Below are 18,409 nucleotides of genomic sequence, written 5' to 3' on the forward strand. Positions count from 1 at the left end.
ATGCCAAACTCATGTTTAGCCACCCTGTCTTTATGTGACACAAACTTCAAAGAATTATGTGCCTGCACCCCTAGGTTCCTCTGGTCTACAACCCTACCCAAGGCCCTACCACTAATTGTACAAGCCCTAACCTTGTTTATTATACCTCTCATTTATCTAGATTGAACTCCATCTGCCATTGTTCAGATCATTGACCCATTTAATCAAGATCTCTCTCTGAAATCTTAGAAAACCTTCTTCACTGTCTACTATGCCACTAATTTTGGTGTCAAATTGCAAACTTACTAACTATTTCTTCGATAAACAAAAGAGGACCCAGAACCAATCCCTGTGGGACACTGCTGGTGACAGACCTCCAGTCCAAAATACAACCCTTCATCATCACTCTGTCTCCTGCCATTAAGAATTAGATATCCTACTGGCAAGCTCACTCTGAATCCCAAGTGACCTAACTTTACTCATTAGTCAACCATGTGGAACCTCATCAAAGACTTTACTGCAATCCAAAAAAACAATATCTACCCCTCTGTCATCATCAATTATTTTGGTAACTTCCTCAAAAAAATACACAATCAAGTTTGTGAGACATGATTTTTCTGAAACAAATCCATGCTGACTATTCCTAATCAATTTTTGTCTCTCTAAATGTCCATAAATCCTTTTATTTATCATCACCTCCAACAATTTACCCACAACGGACGTCAGAACCATAGGTCTATATTTTCCCAGTTTCTCTTTACAGCCTTTCTATAGCATTAGCCGCCCTCCAGTCATCAGGCACTTCACCCGTAGTTATAGATGATATAAATATTTCTGCAGAGTCTTGCAATTTTCTCCCCTACTTCCCACAATATTCTGAAATACATTAGATCATGACCCAGAGATTTATCCACCCTTATGTTCTAAGACTTCCTGAGCCTTCTATTCTGTAATCCAAACTATTTTTAAAAAATCAAAGTTTATTTCTCTGCATTCTCTAGATTACACTTATTTCACCATAGTAAACCATATCTGCCAATGCTATCTCATAATCCCCTCTTTGCCTTCCTGATTGCTTTCTTAAGAATGCCCCTACACTCTTTTCATTGATGATTTTTTGGTCACATTAATGAATTGAGCCTGATAAAGGTTGAAGAAACTTTCAACCATCTGAAAAAATGCCTAAGCCTAAGCTCTGTCCTGCATTTGTAGCCTTGATGTCAATGTCTCCAGTATCTAGCCTGCATTGGTCCTTCAAATTTTGATTATCGGATGGTGGTGCTGCTGCAGGACATGGGGATGTTCAAGGTTTGTGCGAAGATTGTAGCTCGGGTGCTCGTTGTGGTTCTGTTCGCCGAGCTGGAAGTTTTTGTTGCAAACGTTTCGTCCCCTGGCTAGGCGACATCATCAGTGCTCTGGAGCCTCCTGCGAAGCGCTTCTTTGATGTTTCTTCCAGTATTTATAGTGGTCTGTCCTTGCCACTTCCAGTTGTCAGTTTCAGCTGTCCGCTGTAGTGGTTGGCATATTGGGTCCAGGTCGATGTGTTTGTTGATGGAGTTTGTGGATGAATGCCATGCCTCTAGGAATTCCCTGGCTGTTCTCTGTCTGGCTTGCCCTATGATAGTAGTGTTTTCCCAGTCGAATTCATGTTGCTTGTTGTCTGCGTGTGTGGCTACTAGGGATAGCTGGTCGTGTCGTTTCGCGGCTAGTTGATGTTCATGTATGCGGATTGTTAGCTGTCTTCCCGTTTGTCCTATATAGTGTTTTGTGCAGTCCTTGCATGGTATTTTGTACACTACATTAGTTTTGCTCATGTTGGGTATCTGGTCCTTTGTTCTCGTGAGTTGTTGTCTGAGCGTGGCTGTTGGTTTGTGTGCCGTTATGAGTCCTAGGGGTCGCAGTAGTCTGGCTGTCAGTTCTGAAACGCTCCTGATGTATGGTAGTGCGGCTAGTCCTTTTGGTTGTGGCATGTCCTCGTTCCGTGGTCTGTCTCTTAGGCATCTGTTGATAAAGTTGGCGGGTATCCGTTTTTGGCGAATACCTTGTATAGGTGTTCCTCTTCCTCTTTTTGCAGTTCTGGTGTACTGCAGTGTGTTGTGGCTCTTTTGAATAGTGTCCTGATGCAGCTTCGTTTGTGTGTGTTGGGGTGGTTACTTTCATAGTTTAGGACTTGGTCTGTGTGTGGTGTTTTCCTGTGTACCCTTGTGGTGAATTCTCCGTTCGGTGTTCTACGGAGAACACCGAACGGAGAATTCACCACAAGGGTACACAGGAAAACACCACACACAGACCAAGTCCTAAACTATGAAAGTAACCACCCCAACACACACAAACGAAGCTGCATCAGGACACTATTCAAAAGAGCCACAACACACTGCAGTACACCAGAACTGCAAAAAGAGGAAGAGGAACACCTATACAAGGTATTCGCCAAAAACGGATACCCGCCAACTTTATCAACAGATGCCTAAGAGACAGACCACGGAACGAGGACATGCCACAACCAAAAGGACTAGCCGCACTACCATACATCAGGAGCGTTTCAGAACTGACAGCCAGACTACTGCAACCCTTAGGACTCATAACGGCACACAAACCAACAGCCACGCTCAGACAACAACTCACGAGAACAAAGGACCAGATACCCAACATGAGCAAAACTAATGTAGTGTACAAAATACCATGCAAGGACTGCACAAAACACTATATAGGACAAACGGGAAGACAGCTAACAATCCGCATACATGAACATCAACTAGCCGCGAAACGACACGACCAGCTATCCCTAGTAGCCACACACGCAGACAACAAGCAACATGAATTCGACTGGGAAAACACTACTATCATAGGGCAAGCCAGACAGAGAACAGCCAGGGAATTCCTAGAGGCATGGCATTCATCCACAAACTCCATCAACAAACACATCGACCTGGACCCAATATGCCAACCACTACAGCGGACAGCTGAAACTGACACCCGGAAGCGGCAAGGACAGACCACTATAAATACCGGAAGAAATATCAAAGAAGCGCTTCGCAGGAGGCTCCAAAGCATTGATGATGTCGCCTAGCCAGGGGACGAAACGTTTGCAACAAAAACTTCCAGCTCGGCGAACAGAACCACAACATGGGGATGTTGCTGAACTTTCACTTGTTGAATGTGATCATTAGCTTGCAATTGTATGGTGTGCACATTTCCAACCAATTTTTAACCAAAAATCAACTTAATCAGGTTCTTGTAATTGACGGCTTTTACTTCGTGTTGTTTTCATGTGGTGTTCTTAGAAGCTTTTCTCTTTTCTGCATAATTGATTCTTTTCTTCCTATGTCTTGTTATTTGCTGCATTTGCAAGGTTTGCCTCTTTAGGTAGCACTTGCAGTCTGACAGCATTTAGGTAAGTGTAGATATTTGAGTTCCTCAAATTTGGGAGGCAAAAATAACTGCAAGTTTCAAGTTCTTAATTTTTCCAATTTGCTTTGTTCAGGTAGAGTTTTTAACTCATTCACAGGATGAGAACATTGCTGACTAGGCCACCATTTACTGCCCATCCCTAATTGTGTTATGTAGGTGTAGGCGTGTACTGTACCTTTTAAGAGACTGGAAGCTGACACAGACATAGAGGGGCACGAAGTGTGCTGAAAGAATTTAAAATGTAATAAGTTTGACTGTGAAACCAATAGTGCAGCTGAATTGCCATGGTATACAACATTCAAAGTTGGCCAATCAGTTTAAATTATGCCTCAAGATACCAAAATCCAATCGAATTTGAATTTTGTGTTTTGATGACATCAAACCAGTGAAATGATCCGATGTTTTGGGATATAAAACCAGACATTTTGAACAGTTACGGGGCAAACTGCTTGGAAAATCAACCAGTATAGACTGCTAGCCAAATAGCTCTCTGAAAGATACCTGTTCAAAAAATGTTTGTGCAGCAGAACACTAAAGCTGACCTAGAGACAAATCAATACAAGAAGAATTGACAAAGATGACTGATTTTAAAACTTTCTTTTTGTAAATCTTAATCGTTTTTTTAAAAATCAAACCAGTATTGTAGAGTGGGAGGTAAAAGATAGGTTTAAGAGAAACTAGTTATAAATTGTTGTTTAATGATCTCTTTTGGACTTTAAGATAAAAATTGTTAATTTTTACTTTAAATAGTCAAATCTGAAATAGTTCTTTGCCTCTTGACATGTAATCGATTATGGCATGAGATTCTGTGTCTGGTTTAACTTAGCAGAGGGGTTTACCCTGTGTTGTAACAATTGCCCAGAGGGAAGTTAAGAATCAACTACATTACTGTGCGTCTGGAGTCATATGTAGGCCACGTAATGATAACATTTTCCTCCATGAAGCACATTAGTGAGGTAAATATTATTATCCCAACAAACAGCAGTGGATTCATGGTCATCATTAGACTCTTAATTCTAGATTTGTATTGAGTCCAAATGCCACCATCTACCATGGCGGGATTCAAACTCTGGTCCCTAGAATGTTACTTGAATCTCTGGATTAACAATCCAGTGATAATGCCACTACCTCTTTCGATGTTTGTTAGTTTAGTTGGCTGGATGGCTGGTTTGCAGTGCAGTTTATTGCCAGCAGTGTGGGTTCACTTCCTGCACCAGCTGAGGTTCCTATGAAGGGCTGTCCTTCTCAACCTCCTCCCTCACCTGAGGTAGATCATTTTTGGTTAAACCTCCACTGGTTGTGTGCTCTTTAATGAAAGAGCACCCCTATGATGTTGTTTTTATTCTGATTTAAATATAACCGTTATTTTGCACCTGTGACAAAATCTGGACTGGAAAGGTGGATTATATATTATGTATATTATGGATTAGTGGTGCTGGAAGAGCACAGCAGTTCAGGCAGCATCTGAGGAGCAGTAAAATTGACGTTTCAGGCAAAAGCCCTTCATCAGGAATACAGGCAGAGAGCCTGAAGTCTACAGTGACTAATGATCAATGTAATTAAATTAGATAAAGTCCACAAATGATTTCAGTTTTGGTCCCCATTTCTTGCAGTTGCTACTGCATTCAAGATTTTTAGGTTTTGTTTTGGGTAAATTGTGCTGTAGGGACTTAAATGCGACTGTTCCTTGATGGGCATTTATTTCTTGAATCATAATTCAGTTGGAAAATGAATAATTTATTAGAAACCTATTTGCTTGTAGTTAATGTTGTGACTTTTTTTGTAAGGATTATAAAATACCTTTTGATAAGGCACGGATATTGAAAATTGGAACTCCTGATGACGTGTAGTGGATACTGTTCTTTGGAACGTAATGAGTCTGTGTTTCCCATTGCTGACTCTGCTTGAAGATAAGGTGTTTCAGTGGTCATATTCTTGCGCCAGGCGATTACTGTCTGAAGGTCAATGTTAGTAATCGGAGACCCAGGGTTTGAAGCTCAATAAATGAGTTTTGATAAAGTCTGATGACTATGAAACCATTGAAGATTGTCATAAAAACTCATCTTGTTCACGAACGTCCTTCAGGGAAGAAAATCTACTGTTCTGACTGGGTCTGGCCTACATGTGATTCTATACCCACAACAAGTCATTGACCCTTTAACTGCCATCTGAAATGGTCCAGTAAACCTTTGACTCAAACAAACCAATAGAAAGCTTTATTCAAAATAAATGAAGCTGATTGGACCACCTGACATCAATCGAGACACAGGAAACAAAAAGGCAAACGCAGCCCTGTTGATTCTGCAGAACTCTAGGTAGGGGACATTTAGTTCTGAACAGCCATTTAATATTTGTCTTTAGAGATTTAGAAGTGTATCTTGGGTCATCAGTGAAGTTTTTCGATTTAAAAACTGTGCTGTGACTAAGCATTGAGGAACCATAATTTCAGAGGTGCTTATCTGGAGTTCTAGTGCAAGTGTGAATAAGTTTTCCATTCTAATACTAATTGTTCAATAAATGGATCAGACACTTGAACAAAAAATTAAATTACTTTTGGAGTTTAACATTATTTTGTTAATTTTATTGACACTTTTTATTTTTCAGACTCAACCTGAAGGTTCCTTTACATCCAGCACCCCTAGGTGGGTGTCCCAATGGGCACATTTAGCTGCTAACGATGTGGTGCCAGCAACATTTGGTACTCATGACCAAGGTAACTAATCACCTGATGATTCTTTGCTACATGTCCATTTGTTAATAATTCTAAAGATGGGTACAATAGGCAGTTCAAACATGGCAGTTCTTCAGTATGTTTTTTTGGTGAAACTTTTGTGTAACTGTGATCAATTTGATCAGTGTTGGTGCGACGGGAAAGGGGAAGATGCAATGAGACGTAGGTGTCCTTGTCACCAGTCACTGAAAGTAAGCATGCAGCTGCAGCAGGTAATAAAAACAAATGGTATGTTGGCCTTCATAGTGAAATGATTTGAGTAGAGGAGCAGGGATGTCTTTCTGCAGTGGTGCAGAGCTTCGGTGAGAGTGCCTGGAGTATTTTGCACAGTTTTGGTCTCCTTATCTGACTATGGAGGGACTGCAATAAAAGTTTACCAGAAACAAAAAACAAATCCAAAGAGAAACCTAGTGGATAAATTGTTCAGATTGCTCCTGTTCAATGTTGTTGTGCGTCTTTTGGCTAGCTGAAGAACAACATGAGTCCATTTATTAGGTTCCTTACCTTTTCTGTTGGAAAATCTGCAAAGTTCATACAGCAATGAAAATAGTGTCTTTGAAAGATAGATGAAATAGAAGTAGGAAGCAGTATAATTAGTGAATGTATTTTTATATAGGTTACAAAGCATTAGGGTAACAGTATTTTTAAGATGTAACTATGCTTTTCAGAATAACATTTGTTTTATAGAAGTCTTCATTTTCTGTATGATGATAATGAGGAGCAAATTACCAAGTAAAACGTTTACATATAAAAGTCTTAACCACTATGTTTGCATTTAATGTGAACCAGCTACTTACTCCCAGTAACTAAATTGACTTTGTTACCTGTGTCCTTCCTCCACCAAAAATAGGGAATGACTGTCTGCTTTCACTTGCCATACTGTAAATGATTTGGTAGATCTCAGTCCCACTTGTATGAATTCTGTGGTTACTGAATCATCAGCTATTTAATTTCATTCACCTTCATTTTATGACCCATTGTTCCTGCTTCAAACTGAAGATGTAATAAAACATTCTTGTCAGATTTTGAAGTCTGAATAGTCAAAATGGCTCCTTAAAGATTAACCTATTTCTATAATAAAAGCTATACATGTGCATGGGTGTCAACATAGCATATTGGGAAACTGTCAACATTTTAAAAATAATACTACTTAGCAATTTTGAAATAGTTTATTTAAACAGAAGGATTGCAAAAAAAAAAGGAGAATGGGATGTTCTGTGGTGCCAAGGTACTTCAGACTGGCTAACTGTGGAATACCTCCAGTTGCTTCACAAACAAGACCCAGACCTTCCAGTTGCTTGCCATTTTAACCTGCCATCTTGATCTTGCAAATCAATGTAATGGGTTGATGTGTTTGGAAATTATTTTGGGGTGGGGGTTTGTTTCTATTTGTCTTTGGTAGTAAATTTAATTTTGAATGCCTCTGTCTCAGGATATTTTATACTAGAATGTAATTATTTAGGACGACTTTAGTCAAATGAGTTTGAGGTTAGAAATTTTGTGTAATATGATTGGTGAGTAGAAAATTCTCGAAACAAATGAAGTGGCCATTCAATAAAGCACATACAGTATATTTGTCATAATGTTAACACAAATATTATTAGAAGCATACAGCTTTGCCCTGCCTATCTGATTCTCTAATTCCATCTCAGAGTGGGCTTCAAGCCAATCTACATCCAAAAACCTGCACTAAATGCTCTGTTCATAATTTGACAAATTCTACCACTGCATCTGAAACAATCCATAGCATTCTAAAACAATCAGATTCTAAATAATTGCAATGTTCTTTTGTTTTAAACTTAATTCACCTGTGATGTTAACATATTTTTAAAATTTTAAGATCTGGATCTGCATTTTCTCCAGAAATGAATCCATGCATGGTCCCTTCCCCACCTGTGTTTACATTTTCTTGAAATCCATCCCTGAGGGTTTGAGATTATTTATATCTGAGCAGAATAACAGGCACAAAAGCATTCCCTCTGCCAGTCAAAGTAAGCAGAGATAATAACTCATGTGAAGCCACAATAGAAAAGGCAGAAAATTAGCAGAAACCATATATATAACTCTGCAAGGAGTTTTATTTTGCAGATAATTCAAATAACCTTTTCCATTTAAAAAGAAAATTGATTAATTGTGGAATTAACAGGCTGTCAGCTTTTCATTAAACAGTTACTAAATCTTTAAGTGTTATGCCTCCGATTAGTAGCCAGGATTAGTCCAAACATACATTTTTGGCAAAATCACTTGTAGACTTCCCACTGGAAGGCGAAGCCAATTAGTTTCACCTCGTGGTGTGGTTGTGTTAAGGAAGGTCTGTTGATGATTCTTTTTCCTAATATTAGCTTTTTTTTTAAAAAATGTTAAATTTGTTGCAATATAAAATGAATTTTTCTTTTGCTAGATGCAGACATTAGTGAATCTGGTGTCTCAGTAAAAAGCACATCAACCACATCAGAAACTGCATCAGCCAGTGCTGCAGAGAGAAAGAGACGAACACTTCCCCAACTTCCAACAGAGGATAAAATGGCAGAGGGCTTAAAATCAAAAGGTTCCCTTACTTTAAACCTATCAAAATCAAGACGTGAAGTCGATGAAAAACAAGACACTGAGCTTCCTGAAAAAGAAACTACCACTCCACCTCATCAGAAAGACAAACAAAGGGAGCACACTAGCAGCATTTCTAAGACAGGCCGGTCAAAGAGCGGCTCTGCTATCAAAGCTGATAGTGCTGGGGATATTTGTAGTGAGACAATGAACAGCAAGGAAGGTGCAGTGTTTCAGTCCAGCTGCACTCAATCTACTAAAGTGAAAGCTGAGACTATCAAGGGAATACCAGGTATAAGACTGTCTTCACCTACAGCTCAACAGCAGGGCCATAAAGAGAGTTTGTACCAACAGGGCTCTTCTAAAACAACAGCTACAAGTAAGCCTTTGGTTAACGCTGCTAGCCAAAGTGACAAAAGCAGAGAAGTGTCACCTAGGCAACCCGCCTCTCTCAAAGCTGATGTACGGGAATGCAGGCAAACACCTGCCTCGAGCACTTTGGACAAAGCAGAGATGCAAATAGAAACAAAACAGAAGAAGTCAGAAGAGTCTGGCAGAAGACAGACTCCTAAAGGTGGGGATACAGAAAGAAAGGATTCTCCCAGGCCTTTGGTCAGACAGGGAAGCTTCACCATAGAAAAGCCAAGTAGTAATGTACCTTTAGAGCTTATACCTCGGATTAGTAAGCAGTCTGGGTCACCAGGTGATGCATCTATAACTACACGGAGTAGAGAGAGAAGTAGTTCTAATGGGACAGAATCCACAGTTGACACTACAATTTTGTTAAAGGATACAGAATCAGTAATGGCTTTTCTCGAGGCAAAATTGAAGGATGAGAACAAGCTTGATGGTGGCGATGAAACCCCAAGCTATCACAGGGATGATTCCATTTCCCCTGAATCCGATGTTGACACTGCTAGTACCATTAGCTTAGTTAGTGGAGACGCAGAAAAGAAGTCTCTTCAAAAACGAAGAACTCTAAGTAACCTTCACAAGGAGAAGAGTTTCACAAAATCGCCTAAGGATTTGTCGAAGACAGTTGCAACCAATGCTAAGGACAAACTTGCAGACAAGAAAACTAAAGGTCGTGCTTCTGACCTTGGCATTAGATCCGAACCTCGCAGACCTGTACAGACCACTGGCAGAGCAAGACAAGCATCTTTTGACTTGACAGATGATGACCAAACATCAAGTTTTCCTCAGTCCACTATCTCCGATTTTCTTTCTTCAGATCAAGAGACCTATTCCAGCCGATCACAAGGGAGGACATCCTTTACATCCACAGATGAACTATTACATTCTAAACTTGAGGGCAATAAATTATCCAAGTCAAAAACTGCTGCTATTAGTTCAGCTAGCAAATCAACTGCCTTGCCCAAGCCTCGGCCAACCAGGGCATCTATTTTACGTAGGGCACGCCTTGGTGATGTATCAGATACTGAACTGGCAGATGTTGATAAAGTTTCAGTAGTGTCTGAAGTATCCACAACCAGTTCAACTACATCGAAACCGCCCTCAGGCAGAAAAACACCCTCTAGATTAGACCTCCTTGCCCAACCACGACGTAATCGGCTGGGTTCTATATCGGCTCGCAGTGATTCTGAAGCAACTGTAACTAGAAGTAGTGTTAGTCGAAGTGGAGACTCTTCTGTTCGGAGTAACTTGCGTGGTACATCAACCATGGATAGCAAAGTTTCTCCTAGACTTCGTGCTAATAGTATTTCAAGAATGCCTGATTCTTCTAAAGTTAAAGCATCAATGGCAGGACACTGTTCTTCATCAGGTAAACTCCATGCAATTCTGATAAAAATATTTGGTAATTGGTCAAATGGGAAAAGAAACCATCTATACATAGTAAAATTTCATTCAGTATTATACTGTTTTAGTTTTTTTCCCACTGAGATTTCATTTTCAAAACAAAAAGTCACATTTTAATAAACATTGCAGAGAAGATGTTTTTATTTTGTACCATTTATTATTTTCCAACTTTGCTAGGATATTTAATTATTTAATGTGGCATACTTTGCATTTTGTATGCTATAATTATCTAAGTATTGTTTTATTTTATATTATTATGGTATTTAAGTAATTTGAAGTTCATGTTTGGCGATACTTTGTAATCATGCTTCCATGATCAAGCTGTACAGAGATATGTTTGTAACTCTTTTATTGAACATTCATTTTATTTCCTTTTGTACGTTTGTAGACAAAAATTGTCCTTGCTGCTTATATATTTAGTTGTTTTGCAAGGTCCACGATGGAGGCGCTTCCCTACAGATTATGCTTCAACTTCTGAAGATGAATTTGGGTCGAATCGTAGTTCACCTAAGCATACCCGCCTACGCACCAGTACAGCGCTGAGAAGCACTAAACCGCAGAGCAGTAGCGTTGCATCAACTACCAATGTACTTCTGAAAAACAAAATGAAGGAACAGGATGACTACATAAGAGACTGGACTGCTCACAGTGAGGAAATTGCCAGGTATCTTTCAATATCAAAGTAGGTGTTCTGTGTTCTAATTTTATTGATTAACCTTTATAATGTAATTGAGTTAATGTTATAATTTGGACTATATTCCATTCTTATTTCTGTTACCATTAATTAATTATTAGCAATGGACTGAAAGGAGTTCTTGTGGAGTTGTAGTACTACCATTACTACATTCTGAGCCAGGAAGCCTGGGTTCAAATCCCACTGCTTCAGAGGTATATACTAATAACTCTGAAGAAGTTGACTGTGGGACTGGAGAATCTAATGGGTTCCAATCATCATCTTTTTGGCCTTTTTTTAATCAATCCAAGTTAGGCTTGACTATGGATAGTGACTTACAACTGGTGCCTTAGCTACTTCATCATTTTATGTTACAGTATGTAACTAGCTGAGCAAATTGAGCCCTGTCACAGTTGAGGTGCACCTTTGATCCAGATAATTGATAGTTTAGTATTAGATCCAAGGAAGGGACAAACAAATTGGCTACAACAAAAAAACAGCTGACCAGAGGATTGGGAGCAGTTTCGGTTACAGGAAAGAGACATTCATTACTAGGGGGACAATAGAACACGAGTAAGTTTATGGGGAACATACCTATATTAAAAACTTCTAAAATCAGTTTGTACATGAAGAGAAAAATATTATTGAAGACAAATGGAAGTCCATTTCCGTCAGAAACTGGGAAAGTTATAATGGGAGTCAGAGTTGGTAGGCCAATTAACTACATATTTTGGTTCTGTCTTCACAAATAAGGACATAAATAACATCCCAAGAATGTTGGAGAACACGGTCTAGTGAGAGGAGAGGACTAAAGGAAATTAGTATAAGTAAGAAAATGGTTTGGGGGAAATTGATAGGACCAAAGTATTTTAAAATGCCAAGGCCTGATGATCATCATCCCAGAGGAAGACTTTAATGAAATGCCCTTAGAAATGCTGAATGCATTGGTGGCCATCATCCAACATGCTGTTGACTCAAACAGTTCCAGTGGATTGGATGGTAGCTAGTGTAACCCTCCTATTTAAAAAAGGTAGAGTGATAAAGGAAGGTAGAGGGAATTAAAGAATGAATGACATTAGGAGGGAAAATGCTAGAGTTCATTATAGCAGAGCTCATGGAAAACAGTGACAAGATCAGAAAGTCAGCATGGATTTAAAGGGAACAAAAATGTTTGACAACCTGTAGAGTTGATTGGAGAAGGGACGAAGGTGGATATGGTTTACTTTTACTTTTAGAAGGTTTTTCACATTCTACAGGACTAGCATGTAAAATTAAACATGGAATTGGAGGTAGTGTACTGACATGGATAGAGTAAAAAGTGAGGTCTGCAGATGCTGGAGATCAGAGCTGAAAATGTGTTGCTGGTTAAAGCACAGCAGGTTAGGCAGCATCCAAGGAACAGGAAATTCGACGTTTCAGGCCAGAGCCCTTCATCAGGAATGAGGAGAGGTCTCTGGCCCGAAACGTCGAATTTCCTGTTCCTTGGATGCTGCCTAACCTGCTGTGCTTTAACCAGCAACACATTTTCAGCTCTGTTGGCAGACAGGAAACAAAGAACAGGAATAAACAGGTCATTTCCTGAATGGCAGACACTGACTTGTGGGTTACTGCTGGGATCAGTGCTTGGACCTCACCTATTCACAGCATAAATTTAGTTCCCTTATCTAAATCATTAATATATTATCTCCAAGTTTGCAGAAGAAACAAAACTGGGTAGGAGAATATACTGTGAGAAGGATGCAGAGATAATTCTGACCAGTTATGTTGAGAGGGTGGGCAAATGCAAAGGCAGTTGAAATATTATGTGAGTAAATGCAAGGTTATCCACTTAAGTAGCAAATACTGAAAGGCAGATTCTTAACTCAGTCATTAGATTAGGAAAGGGGGCATTTCATTCAGACCAGGGTGTCCATGTATACCAGTTGCTGAAAGTAACTGTGCAGATGCAGCAGGAAGTGAAGATGATAAATGATATATTGGTCTTTGTAGTGAGAGGATTTGTATGAAGGAGCAGGGATGATTTGCTGCAATTGTACAGAGCATTGATATGAATTGTGGAAAAAGTTAAGGTTGGGGTGGGAGTGCCCAGCCAAAGTTATGAAATTTCAAGAATAAGTAAAAAGACAAGTGTACAGAAAGGTTCAGGCACCAACTTCAAGCACAGCAGATAAGGGGACAACTATAGAAGGGGGCAGGCAAAGCAGGAACTTTATAATGTTGTGCGTATCATAGAGATGTGGCTGCAAGGGGATCAGGGCTTGAAGCTAAATATCCAAAGAAATGTATTCTATTGAAAGGGCAGGCAGAGAGGACAAGGTTGCCTTGTTAGTAAGTAATGAAATTAAATCCATAGCAAGAAGTAGTATAGGGTCGGAAGATGTAGAATTTGTGTGGGTAGAGTTGAAGAACCGCAAAGGGAAAAAGGACTCTGATTAGAGTTATGTACAGACCTCCTGACAGTAGTTAGGATTTTGGGAAGAAAATAAATCAGGATCTTTAAGTACTTTTTCTGTTACAATAATCATAGGGACTTCATTTATGCAGATGGACTGGGAAAATCAGGTTGGTAGTGGATTGTGCGAAGAAGTATTTGTAGAATGTCATGATTTTCTTTGGGACTGCTGTGGTAGACTCCATTAGGGAGCAGGCAATTCACGATTTGGGGATGTCTAATGAGGAAGACTTAATTAGGGAGCTTAAGATGAAGGATCACCTGAGAGACAGTGCCCAAAATATGGTAGAATTCATTCTGCAGTTTGAGAGGGAGAAGCTTGACTAGGCATAATATTATAATTCTGGATTAGTGGTGTTGGAAGAGCACAACAGTTCAGGCAGCATCTGAGGAGCAGTAAAATTGATGTTTCGGGCAAAAGCCCTTCATCAGGAATAAAGCAGAAAGCCTGAAGGGTGGAAAGATAAGCTAAAGGAGGGTGGAGGTGGGAACAAAGTAGCATAGAGTACAGTAGGTGAGTGGGGGAGGGGATGAAGGTGATCGGTCAGGGAGGAGGGTGGAGTGGATAGGTGGAAAAGGTGATAGGTAGGACAAGTCATGGGGACAGTGCTGAGCTGAAAGTTTGGAACTAGGGTGAGGTGGGGGAAGGGGAAATGAGGAAACTGTTGAAGACCACATTGATGCCCTGGGATTGAAGTGTTCCGAGGCAGAACACCCACCCTCCCATCCTGGCACCTTCCCCTGCCACCGCAGGAATTGCAAAACCTGCGCCCACACCACCTCCCTCACCTCCATCCAAGGCCCTAAAGAAGCCTTCCACATCCATCAAAGTTTTACCTGCACATCCACCAATATCATTTATTGTATCCGTTGCTCCCGATGCGCTCTCCTCTACATTGGGGAGACTGGACGCCTCCTAGCAGAGCGCTTTAGGGAACATCTCTGGGATACCCGCACCAATCAATCACACCGCCCTGTGGCCCAACATTTCAACTCCCCCTCCCACTCTGCCGAGGACATGGAGGTCCTGGGCCTCCTTCACTGCCGCTCCCTCACCACCAGACGCCTGGAGGAAGAACGCCTCATCTTCCACATCGGAACACTTCAACCCCAGGGCATCGATGTGGACTTCAACAGTTTCCTCATTTCCCCTTCCCCCACCTCACCCTGGTTCCAAACTTCCAGTTCAGTACTGTCCCCATGACTTGTCCTACCTGTCTATCACCTTTTCCACCTATCCACTCCACCCTCCTCCCTGACCGATCACCTTCATCCCCTCCCCCACTCACCTACTGTACTCTATGCTACTTTCTTCCCACCCCCCACCCTCCTCTAGCTTATCCTTCCACCCTTCAGGCTTTCTGCCTTTATTCCTGATGAAGGGTTTTTGCCCGAAACCTCGATTTTACAGCTCCTCTGATGCTACCTGAACTGCTGTGCTCTTTCAGCACCACTAATCCAGAACCTGGTTTCCAGCATCTGCAGTCATTGTTTTTACCTATAATATTATAATAGAGTGTCTCAGTGGTTAGCACTGCTGTTGTGCAGCACTAGGGACCCAGGTTCAATTTCGCCCTCAGACGACTCTGTGGAGTTTGCCCGTACACTGTCTGTGTGGATTTTCTCCCACAACCCAAAGATATGCAGATTAGGTAGATTGCCCATTTTGAATTGCTCATAGTGGCTAGGGATGAATAGGTTAAGTGGATTGTTCATGGGAAATGGAGGATTACAGGGAATAAGATTCGGCATGGATGGGTTTGGGTGGGACGCTCTTTGGAGGGTCTGTGCGGACCCAGTGGCTAAATGGCCTGTTTCCACATTATAGGGATTTTGTGATTCTCTGACATGAGGGAGGAGCTGACCACAGTTGATAACAAGGGCAGACTAACAGAAAGATGATGCAACAGCAATAGCAGAGGTTTCTGGAGGTAATTTGGGAGACCTAGCAAAAATCCATCACAGGGGAGAAGAAACATACCAAGGAGAGAACAACACAACCATAGCTGACAGGGGACAGCATAAAAGCAGGAGAAAAAGCATATAATGTGAAGATGAGTGGGAAGTTACAGGATTGGAAAGCCTTTTAAAAACTAGCAGAGGACAATTTTTTAAAAAAAAAGCAATAGAAGGGTAAGCGAGCTAGTAATATAAAAGAAGATTTTTTGATATCTGAAAGGTAAGAGAGACCAGAGTGGATTTCAGAGCACTGGAAAATGAGGCTGGAGAAGTAGAAATCGCAGAGGAACTGAATTAGTTTTCACAGCAGATGACACCAGCAACATACCAGAACATCGAGAGTTGGAGGCAGAGATGATTGTAGTGGCCATCACAAGAAGGTGCTGGGGAAACTGAAAAGTCTGAAGGTCGATAAACCACTGGACCAAATGGACCATCTCAAGTTCTGAAGGAAACAGCTGAGGAGTTTGTAGAGGCATTGATGGTGACCTTTCAGGAATCATTGCACTCGGAGAGTCCCAGAGAATCGGAAAATGGCTAATAGAACATGTCTTTTTAAGGAGGGAGAGAGAGGCAGAAGACAGGAAATTATAGGCCAATTAGCCTGACCTCAGTCGATTGTAAGATTTTAGAGTCCATTATTAAGAATAAGATTACGGAATACTTGGAAGTGATTGTTGTTACAATTTTAGAGAGTCCGTTGTTAAGGATATAGTAAAATGAGGCTGAATCAGCACAGCTGCATCAAGAGCTGGCCATGCCTGGTAAATCTGTTAGAATTCTTTAAGGAGATAACAAACAAGTTAGACAAAGAAGAGTCGGTGGACGTGATTTATTCGGATTTCCAGAAGACCTTTAACAAGTTGATGCACAGAAAGATGTGCATAAAATAAGAGCCAATGGTATTAGGGAGATGGATAGAGGATTGGCTGACTAGCAAAAGGCAGCAAATGTAGTAAAGAGGTTTTTTTCACAGATGGCAACTGATAACCAGTGGAGTTATGCAGGGTTGTTTAATGTAATACAATCTGGGCAAAGGAGCGTATTGTTGCAAAGTTTGTATATGATGCAAAAATAAGTGGAAGGACGTAGTGTTGAGGAATGGACAGGCTCGGGAAGTGGGCAAAGATGTGGCAGATGGAATACAATGTGGGAAAGTGAAAGGTTATGTACGCTGATAGGGAGAGTAGAGAGACTATTGTCTAAATGGGGAAAGGCTTTGGGAATCTGAAGCAAGAAGGGACTTGAATTATAGTTCAGGATTCTCTGAAAATTAACATGCAGGTGCATTTGGCAGTTAGGAAGGCAAATGCAATGTTCGCATTAATTTCAAGAGGGCTAGAATACAAGACCAAGATGCACTGCTGAGGTTGTATAAGGCTCTGATTAGACCATATTTGGAATATTGTGACCAGTTTTGGCCCCGTACCTAAGAAAATACATGCTGATATTGGAGGGGGTCCTGAGTATCAAGAATCCTCGAGATGAAGGGTTTGTCATGTGAGGGCACTGGGTATGTACTTGATGAAATTTAGATGGATAAGTGGTCGCTCTGAAATTAACAGAACAACTGAGAAGCCTAGATAGAGTGGACATGGAGATGATTTTTTCCACTGGTAAGAGAAACGAAGACCTGATGACGCAGCTTCAGAATGAAGGGATGACCCTTTAGAACTGAACTGAAGAAATTTCTTCAGCCGGAGGGTGGTGAATCTGTGGACTCATTGCAACAGAAGGCTGTGAAGGTCAAGTTAGAGTCTGTTTAAGACAGAGAGAGGTTCCTGATTAATAAGGGGATCAAGGGTTTTGAGGAAAAGACAGGACAATAGGGTTAAGAAACATATCAGCCATGAATAATGGGACAGACCCAATGGGCCAAATGGCCTAATTCTGCTCCTATATCTTAATGTTAGGACTATATTCACTGGATATTAAAAGAATTAGGAAGACATCATATAAAATTCTAATAGGACACGACAGAAAGGATGTTCCCAAAGTCAAGGGGAGTCCTGAACTGGGGTAAAGTCTCTGGATATGGGGTGAGCTACTTGATTGGCTGAAATGAGGAGAAATGTCTTCAACCAGAAAGTGGTGAATCTGTGGAGTTCTCTGCTACAGTAAGCAGTTGAGGCCAAAACATTAAATGTTTTCTGGAAAACACTAAATATAATTCTTAGGGTACAAGGCAAAAGCTGAAACTGGGTTCTGAGTTGGGTAATCAACTATGATCATATTGAATGGCAGAACCATTCTCAAAGCCAGTTAACTGTGACTGGAATACAGATAACCAAGGTAAAATTTAAATGATTAAATTTGGCAGTGCTTATTTTTGCTAGATACATATCTTAAGAACAATAACAGTTATTCTTCGAGCTAACTGTTAAGGGGTGGTAGGTATAGGACAGATGTTAGGGGTAGATTCTTTACACAGCGGGTTGTGAGTTCATGGAATGCCCTGCCAGTAGCAGTGGTGAATTCTCCTTCTTTATGGTCATTTAAGCGGGCATTGGATAGGCATTTGGAAGTTATTGGGCTAGTGTAGGTTAGGTAGGATTCGGTCGGCGCAACATCGAGGGCCGAAGGGCCTGTACTGCGCTGTATCTTTCTATGTTCTATGTTCTAACTTGAATGTAAAGTTATGCATATTATAAATTTAGATTCACAGCTTAACTTTTAAAATTACAAATTTATATGTTGTGTAAATTTGAAGTCTGTTTCATAAATGTTATATCTTTTGTAAATGAAATATAAAAAAGATCAAAATATCTTTCCCATATCTGCATTTTACCAGCCTTAGAAATTTTTATTACTCTTTAGATGCCAACATTTCCTGCAAACTGTT

The 18,409-nt window shown here is 40.6% G+C and overlaps 1 protein-coding gene across 12 annotated transcripts in view; it reads left to right on the forward strand.

Annotated features, from left to right (window-relative positions):
- The window catches only part of cep170aa (centrosomal protein 170Aa), a 168,265-nt gene that overhangs the window by 106,700 nt on the left and 43,156 nt on the right, over positions 1 to 18,409 (forward strand). For 6 of the 12 annotated variants that reach the window (XM_060831300.1, XM_060831304.1, XM_060831307.1 and 3 more), the window contains 3 exons: positions 5,995 to 6,103; positions 8,523 to 10,448; positions 10,904 to 11,165. In XM_060831300.1, the coding sequence (XP_060687283.1) occupies positions 5,995 to 6,103; positions 8,523 to 10,448; positions 10,904 to 11,165 (2,297 nt within the window). The remainder of the gene's footprint in view (positions 1 to 5,994; positions 6,104 to 8,522; positions 10,449 to 10,903; positions 11,166 to 18,409) is intronic. The other 6 variants (XM_060831303.1, XM_060831306.1, XM_060831312.1 and 3 more) reach the window with 2 other exon arrangements.

Source organism: Hemiscyllium ocellatum, chromosome 10 (assembly GCF_020745735.1).
Source record: "Hemiscyllium ocellatum isolate sHemOce1 chromosome 10, sHemOce1.pat.X.cur, whole genome shotgun sequence".
Lineage (NCBI taxonomy): Eukaryota > Metazoa > Chordata > Chondrichthyes > Orectolobiformes > Hemiscylliidae > Hemiscyllium > Hemiscyllium ocellatum.